The sequence below is a fragment of the Myodes glareolus genome, chromosome 5, assembly GCF_982192425.1.
Source record: "Myodes glareolus chromosome 5, mMyoGla1.1, whole genome shotgun sequence".
NCBI lineage: Eukaryota > Metazoa > Chordata > Mammalia > Rodentia > Cricetidae > Myodes > Myodes glareolus.
The window spans coordinates 5474966-5489106 of record NC_142030.1 but is presented as its reverse complement, the minus strand read 5'-3'; the positions used below and the strand labels follow the sequence as shown (position 1 = coordinate 5489106).

Here is a 14141-nt window from a genome sequence, read left to right as displayed (position 1 = left end):
AGGATCCCTGGCTGAACACTCAGTGTTGACCTTTGGCCTCCACAGGCACACATGCCCAGACCCACATGAATACATACCACATATATACACGTATACACAAACACCCAGAAAGTAAAGTTTCAAAACTCATGACACCATTAAACTAAATTAAGGATCCTAATAGATCATGTCGTGGGAAGTTACTGTTATTTTATTAACCTCTGCTTACTTATTTTGTCTCTTTGACATGGTCTTATCATAGCCCAGGCTGGCCTTGAACTCATCCGTCTAACTCCGTCCATCTGTGTAGACTGTAGGGGGGATGGTGGATGCGGCAGGCACTGCCCTTATCCCCACGGTGTTTACCTCCAGCGGTGGACACTGAAAAGTGAACCGGTAGCGCACACGGGGGCAGGCCACTGTGGCTCTGCAGAGGAGCCCGTGTTCCAGCCAAGGCGTGGGTGACAAGCAGATCTGCCATGTCTAAACAAAGCAGAATCTAGTGATCCGTGGGATGGTCAGGAATGGATCATTTTGTAAGATCCAGAACTGACTCGGGCACTGAGCCAAGTGTGAGTTTGAGGCCTCACATTAACCCACCTTTGCAGGATTGGTATATAAAAGAACAAAGTGCTTCAGACCTAGGGAGGAGACTCAGTCCAACCCTCTGGGACCAGGCAGGATGACTAGTGCCCCCTCAAGGGACACCAAGCAGGCCAACTGATAGTTCCTTTACTTAGTTAATTTTTTAGTGATCGGCCTTGAGACAGGGTCTCACATAGCCCAGGCTGGCCTCAAACTTGCTGTGTAGCCAAGGCTAACCTTGACCTTTTGACCCTCCTGTCTCCTCCTCCCTGCCACACCTGGTTCGTGTCCTACTGTGGTCTGGACCGGAACTTCATGCGTGTTGTCTCTGCATTCTGACCACTGAGCACATCCCAATCTGCCCTCGTGTGTCCCGCCACAGCTCCCTGCTCCTTGTGTCTTCTTCCTGCCTCCCAGCCTCTGCCTTCTATCTGCCCTTCAGCCACCAGCCCCTCCATGCTTCCCACCCTTACCAGTGATTGCTGACCTGCACGAAACCGGAAACCAAGACGTTGTAGATGGTGCACGGTCTCAGGACAGATGACAAAATCTGGGAAGAAGGAATGGCACACACATTTGTCTGTTCTCTGCCTTGGCTGTATGTTGAGCTGGAACAAGCCAGCCAGGCTGAACAAAAAGTGAGAACAGCCCGGGAAGAAAGTGGCAGCGTCAGCCAGTGGCTGGTGCCCTATAGAGAGCCCCGGGTTAGCATCAACGTGAGAAGCAGGGTGTGGGCCGGCCACCAGGATCTGCTGCTTACCAGCCGGAAGCCTTCAGTGGCTTTCTGTTCTCCGTGGGCTCCCTGTAGGCACTACACAGCTCTGGGGAGATGTGATTTAGAAACTGCCGCCTGCTCTCCTGTTCTGGGACCCTAAGGCCAGGAGCAGAGTTCATCCTTGTTTTCATTCGTGCTTTTCTGTGTGATTCAGGAGGGCGGACGGACCAAAAGTCATCGATACTGGCCCAAATTGGGGTCCAAGCACAGCTCAGCCACCTATGGCAAGTTCAAGGTCACCACGAAGTTCCGCACAGACTCTGGTTGCTATGCAACCACAGGGTTAAAGGTCAAGCACCTGCTGTCTGGCCAGGAGAGGACGGTGTGGCACTTGCAGTACACTGACTGGCCCCACCACGGCTGCCCAGAAGACGTCCAAGGATTCCTGTGTAAGTTTTTCCCAGACTGGGTTTGCTGAATGCATGTGTCAGTAGTCAGTCAGATGGAGAGGAGAAGCCGGGGACCACGGTAATACCAAAGCACTCACCTCCCCACCTCTGATAGATGCCTCTTGTGTTCTCTTAACCTTTTATGCACATCCACAAGACCATGATAAGCTAATTCAGCATTGACTTAGACTTTTAGTGTCTCAGCAGTCGTTACCATCTAACACGTGCTATGACATGGATAAACCCTGGCAGCACACCAAGTCAAAGGTGGCAGACACAAAGGGGTCAGAACCGTAGGATTCTGCCCTGCATTGAGCACTTGCATCAGGCAAATCTATTACATGATTTCCTGTCTTTCCAGGGCACGGATATTCTAGGTACTGATTCATGAGAATATTGTTTTATTCTTGATGTGTTTAGAATTGGCATTAGGGGCTGAGATGCAAGAACAGACAGACTAAGTTGTCAAGACCTAGAAAACCACTTCACCGGTTCTGTTGGATTCTATGATGTGTTGACAGAGGATGACCTTTGCCGCCGAAATGGGGCCAGGTCTCAATGGGCACAGTGAACACAAAACGCAGGACAGTAGTGAGCTGAGGACCCAGAGTCCCAGAGAGGTTAGGGTTAGCCTGACGTCTAACACAGGAGGGGTGTGACCGCTCCATCACTCCTAACAGCTCTTTTTATCCAGTTCGGGGAATCTTCTGCTAGTGGCCTGGTTAAAGTTGTCTCCAAGAAGAAAACCCTGGAAACAATGCAAGTAGATGATTGACAGCTCTACTGAAGTGTGGGACCCGTGAGATGGTCTAAAGTGTAGTCGAATCTTTAAAACCAGCCAGTTTAAGGAATGCCAGTCTAAGCTACCGAAGGGTACAGGGCCTCCCTTCAGGGAACATGAGTTGCCTGAACATGAGCTGTTTATGCGAGGCTCTTGATGCAGTGGGGTTGTATAGCACAGTGGAAACACTGGCTGTTGGATTGTCTGAGGATCCTGCTTTCTCCTTTGTACCCACTGGGGCTGTGAGCAAACCGTTGAACATCCCTGCTGGCCTGGGCAACTGCTGAAGGGACGAGAGCTGTTCTCGAACCCTCCACCCACAGGCTCGTTGCCTCCGGAAGTGGGGCTCATCTTGAATGTTCACATAACCTGTTGGAAGTGGATTCCCAAAGCCCGTTTTTGTTTTTTTGTTTTTTTTTTTTTACATCTGACAGTGAAATCAAGCCTTGGTTGACATTCACTGCTTTGATGAGGGGCGGGTGGGGTGGGGAGGTAGGGGAGGAGATTGGGCAGGCGCAGGTGGCTGCTCTTTGCCCGACAGGAATAGGCTCTGACTGGCAGGCATTTCTAGGGGACTTAGCGGCTGCTTCTGATCCCAGTCTGTTAATAGTATGAAGTGCGGTGAGTAATGTCTAGAATCATCTGCTTGGGGGACTTGGGGATGTGCAGAAGGGAAAACAGAATTTAATTTTTAAAAAAGAACTATTTAAAGAACAAATTCTCCAGTGGACTAATTGACTCCCAGCTGGTCTCTTCTGGATCCAGGAGGTTACAGCAGGTACCAGCCAAATGATTAATGTCTTATAAGAATTGCAAATTATTATGATGGCAAACAAAAGATTTACCCTCATTCCTGGTGCCTCTCCCCCGCTCTCCCCGGGTAAAGTTATGTGACACACGTGGGTGACGAGACTCACATTGTGTCCCGCAGCCTACTTGGAGGAGATCCAGTCAGTCAGGCGTCACACCAACAGTGTGCTGGAAGGCATCAAGACCAGGCACCCACCCATCGTGGTCCACTGCAGTGCAGGGGTGGGGAGGACCGGCGTCGTCATCCTTTCTGAGCTCATGATCTACTGTCTGGAGCATAATGAGGTGAGTTGTCCGTTCTCTCCACCACCACCCCCGTGTGTGTGTGTGTGTGTGTGTGTATGTGTGTGTGTGTGTGTGTGTGTGTGTGAATTGTATCTAGTTATTTTATGGGAGGGACCCGTGTGCGTTTGTGTGTAGCCAGAGTTCAACCTCAGTGGTCGTTCCTTCAGGCACCATCACCCTGAGTTTTGAGTCAGGATCACTTGTCGGCCTGGAGCTTACGGAGCAGGGTGGGCTGGCCGGCCAGTGAGCCCCAGGGGCCCTCCTGTCTCCACCTCCCTGGCACTGGGATTAGTGCGTAGCATCCTGCACAGTTGTTATTGTTTACATGGTTTGGGGGGGAATTAAAGTCTGGTCCTCTAAGCAGTTTATCCACTGGGCCATGCATGGTCCCAACCTTGCCTTCCGAGTGCTTGCTATACCTTGGTCCCAGCTCTGCACGAGATCCGCTCTCCCTTGTTTGGGGGTTGATTCCTCTCCGCTGCCCTGACCAGACCCGTGGCTCTCTAGCTGGACTCCACCTTCCTTGTCCTGATCTCACTGCTCCGTGTAGGCTCCCAACTAGGAGGAGAAAGTTAGAACACAGCTGCTGTTCTTTACAGCGGGTTTTATTTGGGGGCGTTTGCCCTCGCCTGGCCCGGCAGTGTGTTGTGTAGCACAGAGGGTGGGGATGCGGGCACCAGCACCAGCTGCTCTTTGCCATCACAGGGTATGTGTTATCCCACAGGGCCATAAGATCCCGGAGTTATACTGAGAGACTTCATTCACAAAAGCTGTGCTTAGGGTTGAGGGCAGTGGTTTAGATTCTGCTAGTCTCTGTGTGTGTTTGTTTGTGCGAGTTCTGGGCATCTAACCTGGGACTTGGCACGCATTAGACAAGTGCTCTACCACTGAGCTATGCACCAAGCATGTTGTGGGTGTTTGTCTGTGCTTTTTAGTCGGGTGTTGTTAAGTAACCACCACACTAGGCCCCCAGCCCTAGCTGGGAGGTTAACAAAGGGGCACCGTCCCCTCTGCTTCGTGAAAAGCCAGGCACAGGTGAGGAAATCCAGGCGCAGAAGCAGTCATGTGATATACTTGGGGCTGGGTGTCTCTAAGCAGCCATTTGAGGGCAGGAAGCAAGGGCTCTTTCTCTGAGGTCACTTCCTGTCTTCTCACTGTTTCCACCAAGCTGTTGGTCCGTTCAGTTTCCAAATTATACAGCAAGGAACTCTTGTTCCGTGTGACGGATGCACCAGTGTGCTAATGCTGTCCTAATAGACTCACAGATCTGAGACTAGCTTCAGTGCCGCCCTGTCTTGTTGGCTGTGAAAGGCTGGTCTCTGAGCTCTTTGGAGACCAATTAGCGACGTCGGTGAAGCAGTAACTGGAGCTCACGTTGCTCATCATGGCACTGCATGCGTCAACACCAGGCTGGTGTGGAATGGGTGTGGAATGGGGGATCCGGCCGACAGGGCATCCCATGGGCTCCCTGCAGCTCAGAGTGGCTCCCTTCCTTGTGGTGTGTCCAAACACAGTGGACTTCCTCAGTGCCAGCCGCATGCCAGGACATTCCTGGCTGGTGTGTGGCCGTCCTAAAGGACTTCTGCTCACATTGATAGTCGGAGATAACGAGATGACTCATGCCGTGGGTTTCCTCTCCCCAGTCTTGTCTGTCCCGTTTCCCATGGTTGCTGTTGACCGAGGAAAACTGTCCGCTCTGCCCTGTGTTCTTGAGGCCCTGCTCCTCCTGCTCTTGTCCCTGCATCAGGAGATGGGCAAACATGTTTGTACTTTAAACAAAGACGTTTGACAAATAAATATAAAATTGCTATGACCTATTTTTCTCCCACTCCAAAGTAACCTCCTTTTCTAACAGCTGGGGTTGCCCGTGTGTTGTAAATTGAGCAGTTTTCATTTTGTCAATGAGCTGGCTTTTCCTTTCCCTACGTTTCCCCCCACCCCCATCTCATTTTTAAGCAATGATTGTTTTTAACTCTGTGAGCCTGGAAGAGCAGCAGGTGCCCTCACCTCCTGAGCCATCTCTCTAGCCCTGTCGTCTCATGCAGAATACAGAGGGTTTGAACTTGGGTAGTGGGGAGGGGATGGTGGTTGTGGGGGTGATGGTGGGGATGGTGGTGGTGGTGGGGATGGTGGTGGGGATGGGGATGGTGGTGGGGATAGTGATAGTGGAGATGGTGGTGGGGGTATGGTAGTAGGGTGATGATGGAGTGATGGGGGGGTAATAAGGGTGGAATAGTCCATGAGAGATGTGGAAGTGGCAGTGGGGAAGAGCAGGGCGAGGGAAAGGTGGCAGAGTTGGAGGTGGTTACAATAAGGGCTGAGGAGATGGCTCAGCGGCCATGAGCACTCACTTGTGAAGCAGAGCCCCAGCATCCATGAAAAGCTGGGTGTGGACAAGCACTGTGATCTGGGGAAGACACGAGACATACATGACACTGATGACAACACCAGATGGAGCAACAGGACACTATACTGCTAAGGCTCCAGGCTAGCCAGCCTAGCGGTGGTGCATGCCTCTAATTCCAGCACTCTGGAAGCGGAGGCAGATGAACTTCTGAGTTCAAAGCCAGCCTGGTCACAGAGCAAGTTCCAAGACGGCCGAGGCTACACAAAGAAACTCTGTCTTATAAAACAGACAGACAGACAGACAGACAGAAAGAAAGAAAGAAAGAAAAGGCAAGCTGGCACGCTTCAGTTCAAGAAGAGACTGCCTCGATTGAATAAAGCATTCATGTCCACCTGTGAATGTGCATACCCATACACTTACAGTGTGCACACACGTGCACGTGCCCCATATGAAAGGGATATCTGGGCCAACAACATGGTCCAGTGGGTAAAGGCACTTCCACCAAACTTCATAACCTGAGCCCAATCCCCAGAACACACGCAAATACATGTAAAAGAACAGGAGGAGGAGGAAGAGGAGGAGGAAGAGGAGGAGGAGGAGGAGAAAATAGTTAACTTGGGGAGGTTGAGGCAGGAGGATCATCATGTGTTTGAAGCCAGCCTAGACTACAGAATGAGCTTCCCAAAATTTATCTCAACCTAAATATAAAGGGAAGGGATTGTGGGGGAGTAGTGTTTGGCCTTTGCCACTCCTCACTACTCCGAGAGCCTTGCAGCGTTCAAGTTCGACAGTGCTCAGATCACTTACAGGAATAAGCTTAAACAAACACAAATTGAATGATACCCACCAGTGACCAGGTTCTCCCACCCTGGCATAGAGCCCATTCCTACGGCCTTGAAGGGGCAGGTTCCTTCCTGGTCCTGGGCAGTGGGCAGAGGCTTCCCAAGGTGGGAGGAGCCCTAGAGAGGCCTCCTGTCTCAGGCTGTGTGCCCTTTCTTTTCCCTTGCAGAAGGTGGACGTGCCCACGATGCTGAGGTTTCTCAGGGAGCAGAGGATGTTCATGATCCAGACCATCGCGCAGTACAAGTTCGTCTACCAAGTCCTCGTCCAGTTCCTGCAGAACTCCAGGCTCATTTGAGTTCCCAGCTGCAGCTTCTGGAGGAGGGAGCCAACTCCATCCTGCAGGGGGCGCCACTTCTGGACAACATCTGCCTCCTCAGTTGGAGGCGGATGGCTGGCATCAGGCAAGAACCAGAGTTACTTACAAACATCATGTATTATTTTATATGAGATAATTTATTTTTCCGTCTTTGGAATAAGTTTTGTTGAGTTATTATAATGCATTTTTTTTCACAATAATATAGTGCTTCTCATTTGAACCACATGTTGACTGATCTGCATATAAGCCCCCGGGAGGGAAGGTGGTGGCCCCATGAGACATTGTAGGCACAGAGGCATAAGGGAACACATCCCTAGTGAAGGTGCAGACAAATTAGTAATGCCCCCAGTCAAAAGTGGCAAGAGAAAGAATTCACTCCCAACTGGAAGGAAGAGAGCCAAGGAAGGCCCTTGCAAGTGTCCCCTTAAACACTGGATCCATGCGGCTGGCTGGATAGCTGCTTCCCGCCGCTCCTTTGCTGCCCTCACCCCCATGATCTCTCGGTCCCTAAGCCTGGGGTGAAAGGTGGACTCCGCTGGAGAGCACAGGGCCTCTAAGGCTGGCCACGCGGTCTTTGTTGCTGGTTCTGCTGCTCGCTCAGCCCTTGCTCTGGTCCAGAACTCTGCTGCAGTGATGGGGCCCATCTTGCATGCTCCCAACACCCTCATCTGGTGGCCCTGGGCCAGGCCATCTGCACGGCTCAGCCCTTTGCCTGATTGAGAGAAGATAATAGACCAGGGTGGGAATGGCATCAGGTGGGGCCTTGGTGTGGATTCTTAACTAAATAATGCTGAGTGTGGCAGATGGGGACTTGAGAGGGTGAGATTTGGGTCTATTCCATTTTCCTATCCATGGCTAAGTTGTTAGAAGGCTCTTAATGGCTAAGGAAACTCACATGCAGCAGCCGCTTGGCACTTGGCAGCAGGGCCCTGGCCAGGAGGCACACACCTGACAGGCATGCACCCTTGCCCACCTCACTGCATGCCGCTTGATTCTAGGCTCTGGCTAACAAGGACAGAGTTGAATCCACCTAGGGCTTCTTTGTTGATGTCTTGAGGCCCAGTCCCAGGCTGACCTTGGACTTGGTGTGTAGCAAGAGGGTGGCTCCCAATCTCCCATCTGTACTTCCCACTGCTGGAATTTCGGGTGCATACCACCACACACAGGCCATCCTCGCCCCTCATGATAAATGCTGAGACTGTCTTTTGTAAAATCCTCCACCGCCCACCTTTCCTTGCATAGCCCAGTCTCTGGTCAGCGATGGTATCAGCTACCCTCACACTGAAGCCCAGTTTCCTTCCGTGTCTTTTCTGAGTATAATTTTCTAATTGTGAGTTTGTGGAACTGACCGTGTCATGTCTTCCTCCAGAGTTACATTTTCCTTTTTTTTTTCGCCCCCCCTCCCCCTGAGCTGAAAAGACCAAACAGAAAGAGTGTGCCTTTGTGGCTTCTATCCACCCTACCCCCTGCCCCTGCCCCGCACACTTGTAGATGCCTATGACAGCAGATTTCCCTGAGCATCTCTGGAAGATGAGCCATGCTGCCTTCCCTCTGAGCCAGCGTGGTGCTGATGCTGGTATTCCTGCAGCATCAGTGAGTTCAGAATCTGAAGGTGGGGCACTTCCGCCTTCCCTTCCACGGTGCAGAATGAATCGAGGGGCATAAGTGATCATGGCCCTAGTAGACCTGGCACACTGACAGAGGTATTTGGGGGAAAATGGAAAAGCCCATGGTGGGGAGCTGTTTAATTTCCTTTTAAGACAGTTCCCTCTTTTAGGTGTCCTAACAGTCTGTCCCACTAACAGTTTCATTCTGGGATGAAGAATGTTGATATTCACCAGCCGTCTCTAAGCCTTGTGTTAGAATGTCTCACATGAGCAGCGAGGAGAAATGATGCCCCTCTGAACTCATCACTGGGGCTGTATCTGTCTTATGCTGACAGAACAAGGGACAGGGAGGACGTAGTTTTCATACGCAGCTTCCTAGCCAACGTGCTATGAAACCCCAAGGACAACATCTAAGTGTCCTGAGCTGTATTTCCTCCTTAAACACTGTTGCCTCTGGTTCTTCAGCACCTTCTGGATTCCCTCTCCCACCCCAGGAAGCCCCCATAGATCTCTGGTTAAATCAGCAGCAGGCATTTCAAGTCCTCTCAGTGGCATCTGCATAACAATCGCTGAGAGCCTGCTCCACCTGGGAAGCCAGCCAAGGCAAAAGCCTAGAAGCTAAGTGTATTAAATTAGTTATCTAGTCAGGGTTTTGGACCGGTTTCCTGACAGTGTGTTGGGACTGAAGCTGGAGCTGTCAGAGCCCATGGCTGCAGTTTGGATTTGAAGGGGGAGAAAATTAAAACGGGAGCCAGTAAGACAGCCCATCTCACAACAGAGCAGTGGGCCATTCCTCCACCGCTGGTTTGAGGTTTTCACATTGCGTGGTTCTGTCCTTTGCTTGCGCTCATTTGCATATGCCCACCTTTGTCCTTGTTCAGGGTCTCCGCATCCTGCCTGAGATGCTCTGTGGCGAAGCCCAGGAGTGACTGGCTGGTCTAGTGGGGCTCTAAGGTGGTTCCCGGTGGAGTAGGGCCCCAGGGACTGCACATCTGAATGCGCTCCCTCCCCGGGGTAGAGGTGAGAACAGGGTTAGGCGCATGCTGGTTGCTTTACTGAGGTGAAGACAGTGGGTCCCTCTACTCACTTGGAGGGGCTGCAGATTTTAGGGAGGGCAAGGGCATCTCACGTGGACTGTGTCAAGCAAGCTTTGGTTTTAATGCGCTTACTTTAGGAGGCTTTTCTGTTATGAGAAAGGGCCTACTCATTATTCTTCAGTTAGAAGTAAACTGCCTGCCTCCCTCCCTCCGCCCCTCCCTCCCTCCCTCCTTCTCTGTCCCTCCCTCCTTCCTTCTTTTGCCTATGTCTTGGGCTCTCTCTCAACCATCTCCACTAATCTGGACAGAGGGTCTTTGTGGGACACAGCCACCAACTCCTAAGCAAGCCACACCCTTGCCCACTGTCAGCTTCTGCTCTCAGCTACCACGCCATGTGCAGAGGAGGTCAGCATTTTCCTGTTTTTTTTTTTTCTAGTTTAATGTAGATTGACCCGCGCTGAGTTTCCAGAAATGGAGGACACTTACTGGACTGACTGAATCTCTGCCATTTGTTTCTTCCCAGCTCATTAAAGGTCTAATACCATGTGGCTTTTCTTCAGCTAAGAGCTAGTGGACACGGGACTGGTTCTTTGTGATGCGTGGTGGCCTTGCATCTCCTAGGGCTGGGAGCTGCCCCAGCATGCCACACGGCCGGCCACGTGACAGGCTGCTGTGGGGTCTTCAATCGCTTTCTTGAAGCACCAGCTTATCACTCTGTATCCTCTGACCTCAGGCCCGACTTTATCAACGGGTCCCAAACATGTCCTCAGGCAGAGAGCACCCTGTGTCTTCCAGTCTGCCTCGTGTTTCTAGTGGCATGGCTAACGGAGAGGGCAAATTTAGTTATTGATTTCTGTTGTGGGAAGATGTGCCAATTACCTGAGGTGAGAGGGCAAGAATACCGGAAAGTTTAGGATAAACTCAAGGGACATGGTTAGCCCTGGCCCCTGTTGGCGATCATTTCCCGTTCCTTCTCAGCATTAGGAGCAGCTCTGTCCACAGAGTGCCAAGTCTCTGCCTTTGGGCTCTCAGCTTCCCGGTTCTCCAGTCAGCTGCCTTGAGGCTCTCACTGAGTGTCTTCTCTTCACGAGTGGTGCAGTCAGCTTCTAACAGAGAGACCTGGGTCTTCCACGGGAACTGCGCACTCCCTGGTGGCCTACAACTTGATGAGTGTGACAGACTCGCTGTCTTTGGAGGGTAGAATAAGTCACAGTTAGCCATGTTGGAGTATCCTCTGAGCGAAGCGGTAGAATGGTGCTGGCCTTCACCTCAGCTCCTGAGTCCTTGGGCAGCAAGCCACCTTTCATGATACATCTGTGGAACATAGCATCCACACGTCTGGGGAAATGGGCGGGTATGTGCAACCGCAAGCTGCCAACCCAAATGGCTTGTCCAAATGTCAGTTATTCTAGGGGAGCTGGGACACCGGTCTACCAGCCTGTCCAGTGTTCGGCCTTTCTGCCCTGCTCTCAGCTTTTGCATCCCCATTACAAACGCCACTCAGGGGAAGTGGGCGTCTTTATCTAGCCTTTGCAGTCTAATGCAGCGCACGAACGTCTTTCTCGAACTCTCGCTGCTGCCTTCTCCGTTAGCCTGTCCATGACCAGGCGTCAGGGAGCTGGCACCCTTCAGTCTCATAGATGGATAATATATTGCTGCTTAGAAATCACTGTTTGCTGTCCAGAGCTCCAATCGGCCTCCTCATTTTAGAGATAATTAAAGGCCACTGAGTCATCCAGCAGGGGCTGGCAAATGCCAACCTAAACATGGTTAATAGGAAAGGTGTCGCAAGAGCCGTTCCTCTGCTCTAGCTGTGCCATCAGGGCATCGTTTATCAAAAGTGCCCTGAGCTTGTCCAAAGACATGGTGGGAAGAGCTTAGGTCAGCCCCGAGTTTCCTACCAAAAATTCACTGGGTATATAATTTTTTGAACCCTGGAGTGAACCAGAGTTGGAAATGATGATGGGGCATCTCAGGAAAGGCCGTGCTCCAGTGTGGAGATCTCCTTCTCCCGGGCTCCTTGCCTGCTGCCCATAATGGACTGTGCCATGTGCCCTCTGTGCCCAGATGGCTGCTCGGAGACTCTGCCTGACACTGTAGACCCTCCTTCCCCCTGGCTTCTGAGCAGTTACATGTATTCAAAGTACAGGCACGGCTGTGCAGTAGCTGTGAGTGTTCTCGTGGTGTGGGGACAAGGTGGCACCCTTATAATGTCACTGTCTTTGTCCCCAGGGCTGTTTTGTCCACTCGGAACACCACCAACTTCTCATGCTCACTCAGCTGCTTCCCAGACCAGCAGTCTGAAGCTCATTTTGTATTTTAACCTACTTGCCCATAGAGCCCCCTACCCCGCAAAGTTAAATCTGGCAACCGTGGCCTTAAACCCCTCTAAAATATCCACATAGGAAATCTTAATTTAACAAAAAATGGCTCCATGGCCTCAAGAAATCTGGAAAGTGGGTGACCAAAATGAAGGTCATCCTCAGTCATGTCCCTTTTGGTGACACAGTCGCTCAGCACCAGAAGAAGAAAGAGAAAAAAAAAAAACTTATCAATATTATTAAAAATAAGGGTAGCAGCAGGGTTCCCTGTTTATTCTGAGGCGCCCTTCACAGACTTTTCGGTGACAGCATTGCTTGGTAACCTGCAGTCTAACCTGCTTCTAGCTTGCTGGACTGAGCGCTTCCTTGGCCTCCCTGCTTACTGTCACCTGGTGGGGGGACAGGTGCACCTCAGGGCTTCCCATGATCCCCACGGGCTGTGCTGGGATTGATAGTGAGTCCATGACAATCTCCCTGTCCAACCCCTCTGCCTTGTTTGTTCTTCCCCAACCTCCTCCCCCAGGGACCGACTCTGGGGTGAAGACTGAGAGGAGAGAAGCCAAGCATCCTAGATTGGGTTTTTCCGTGCCTTGGGGTGGGACCTCTTGCTCAGGCCTCAGGAATGCTGCTTCAAGTTTAGCCAGGTGGCTCTGGGCAGGCGCCTGGCGTTCTTGACATTTCTCCGGGGGCCTCTTGCCTCCCCCAACGACAGTGTTAGCTAATAAATACCTTCAGCATTGAACTGAAAACTGTCCTTCACAGCCATTTTATTCAGACTCAAATACGTAAGATTTTTTAGTGCAATTTTCTCTGAAGTTCCTTGCCACTGTGGGCTGTCCTAAACGTTTTTAGCCACGTCTTTTCCAATACAAGCTCACTCTTCACCAGAGATAGTTTCCACGTGTGCCCTCCCTCCCTTGGCGGCCAGCTGACCTGGCTGAGAGTGCTCTGGGAGGAGGGGCTTACATATGCAGATGACTATGTAACCTTGTGTAACTTTGTGACCTGTCAGTATACCCCAGCTAGTCCGTTCATTAGAGTGTCGCGGTTTCATTCAGTATTTTCATGCTTTCTTTTGGTCTGTGTTCTGTCAAACGTTGTGAATTTCTGTTTCCTTCAAAATAATGGACATTTATAGATTTTATTTTGAAATGGTGTATAGACACCCCCGCCCCCGGCTTAGAAACCAGCTTGCTTTACAGTTCTTGGTTCAGCCCACAGAAGCCTAGTGACTCTCACCAAGGACGGAATGCAGCGCTAAGTCACACGTGGTTGGCTTTCAAGGGCTGGCACCCACCATGGTGTACGCTGTAGAAAACGCATTCCAGGTTGGGACTCAGCGCCCTGTCCATAGCAGCGGCTTGCACGTCGGCAGAGATGGTAGCCAAGCCTCTCTCCTGGCAAACTGCAGCTGAGGGCCGGGAATGACAGAGAAGACACGAGGACATTCCTTCCCAAGGCCCCGATAACCATGCTGACTGTCCCGGCAGAGTCCCCTGCCAAGCGACGGATGCTGTCCATGAGCTGTTCGTATCAGGTAATAAGCTCCTGCATGCCAGCTTCTCACACAGCGCTGAGGTGTAGGGAGCTGACTTTTGACAGTATTTTTTTTTGCACTGTTTCTTACGAAGTCTTATTTAGATATTGGTCCTAGAGGATGTCGTCTCTATCCTTGTCATTGCTATAAAATGCTTCCTATGTGCCTTTACAATGTGAGATCTTTATTCTAACCTGTTTTTGTAAAAGATATCTATTGATTTCTACATGCAATAAACCTTGTTTTGATTGTTGTCAGAGAAAGCACTTAAGTCTTTCATTAACACATCTGCACTACTTGAATACACTGGCCTCCCTGTATTGTATGTATGTGCAAGTGTGGGTGCACGCATGAATGCGTGTGCATTCACATGTGCCATCCATGCCCACAGGGACCAGAGGCCAGCCTTGGCTGTCACTCCTCAGGAGCATTACCTCATGTTTCTGAACAGGGTCTCTCACTGGCCTGGGGCTGCTGATTCGAGCAAGCCCAGGGGTATCTTGTCTCTGCCACTGGGATTACATATATG

The 14141-nt window shown here is 51.1% G+C and overlaps 1 protein-coding gene across 2 annotated transcripts in view; it reads left to right on the top strand.

Annotated features, from left to right (window-relative positions):
* Positions 1-13875, top strand: part of Ptpn14 (protein tyrosine phosphatase non-receptor type 14) — a 138121-nt gene extending 124246 nt beyond the window's left edge. For both annotated transcript variants that reach the window (XM_048439470.3, XM_085687538.2), the window contains exons 17-19: positions 1494-1728; positions 3441-3604; positions 6961-13875. In XM_048439470.3, coding sequence (XP_048295427.2) covers positions 1494-1728; positions 3441-3604; positions 6961-7089 — 528 coding nt within the window. In that variant the 3' untranslated portion in view covers positions 7090-13875. The remainder of the gene's footprint in view (positions 1-1493; positions 1729-3440; positions 3605-6960) is intronic.
* Positions 13876-14141: the final 266 nt, after the last annotated feature.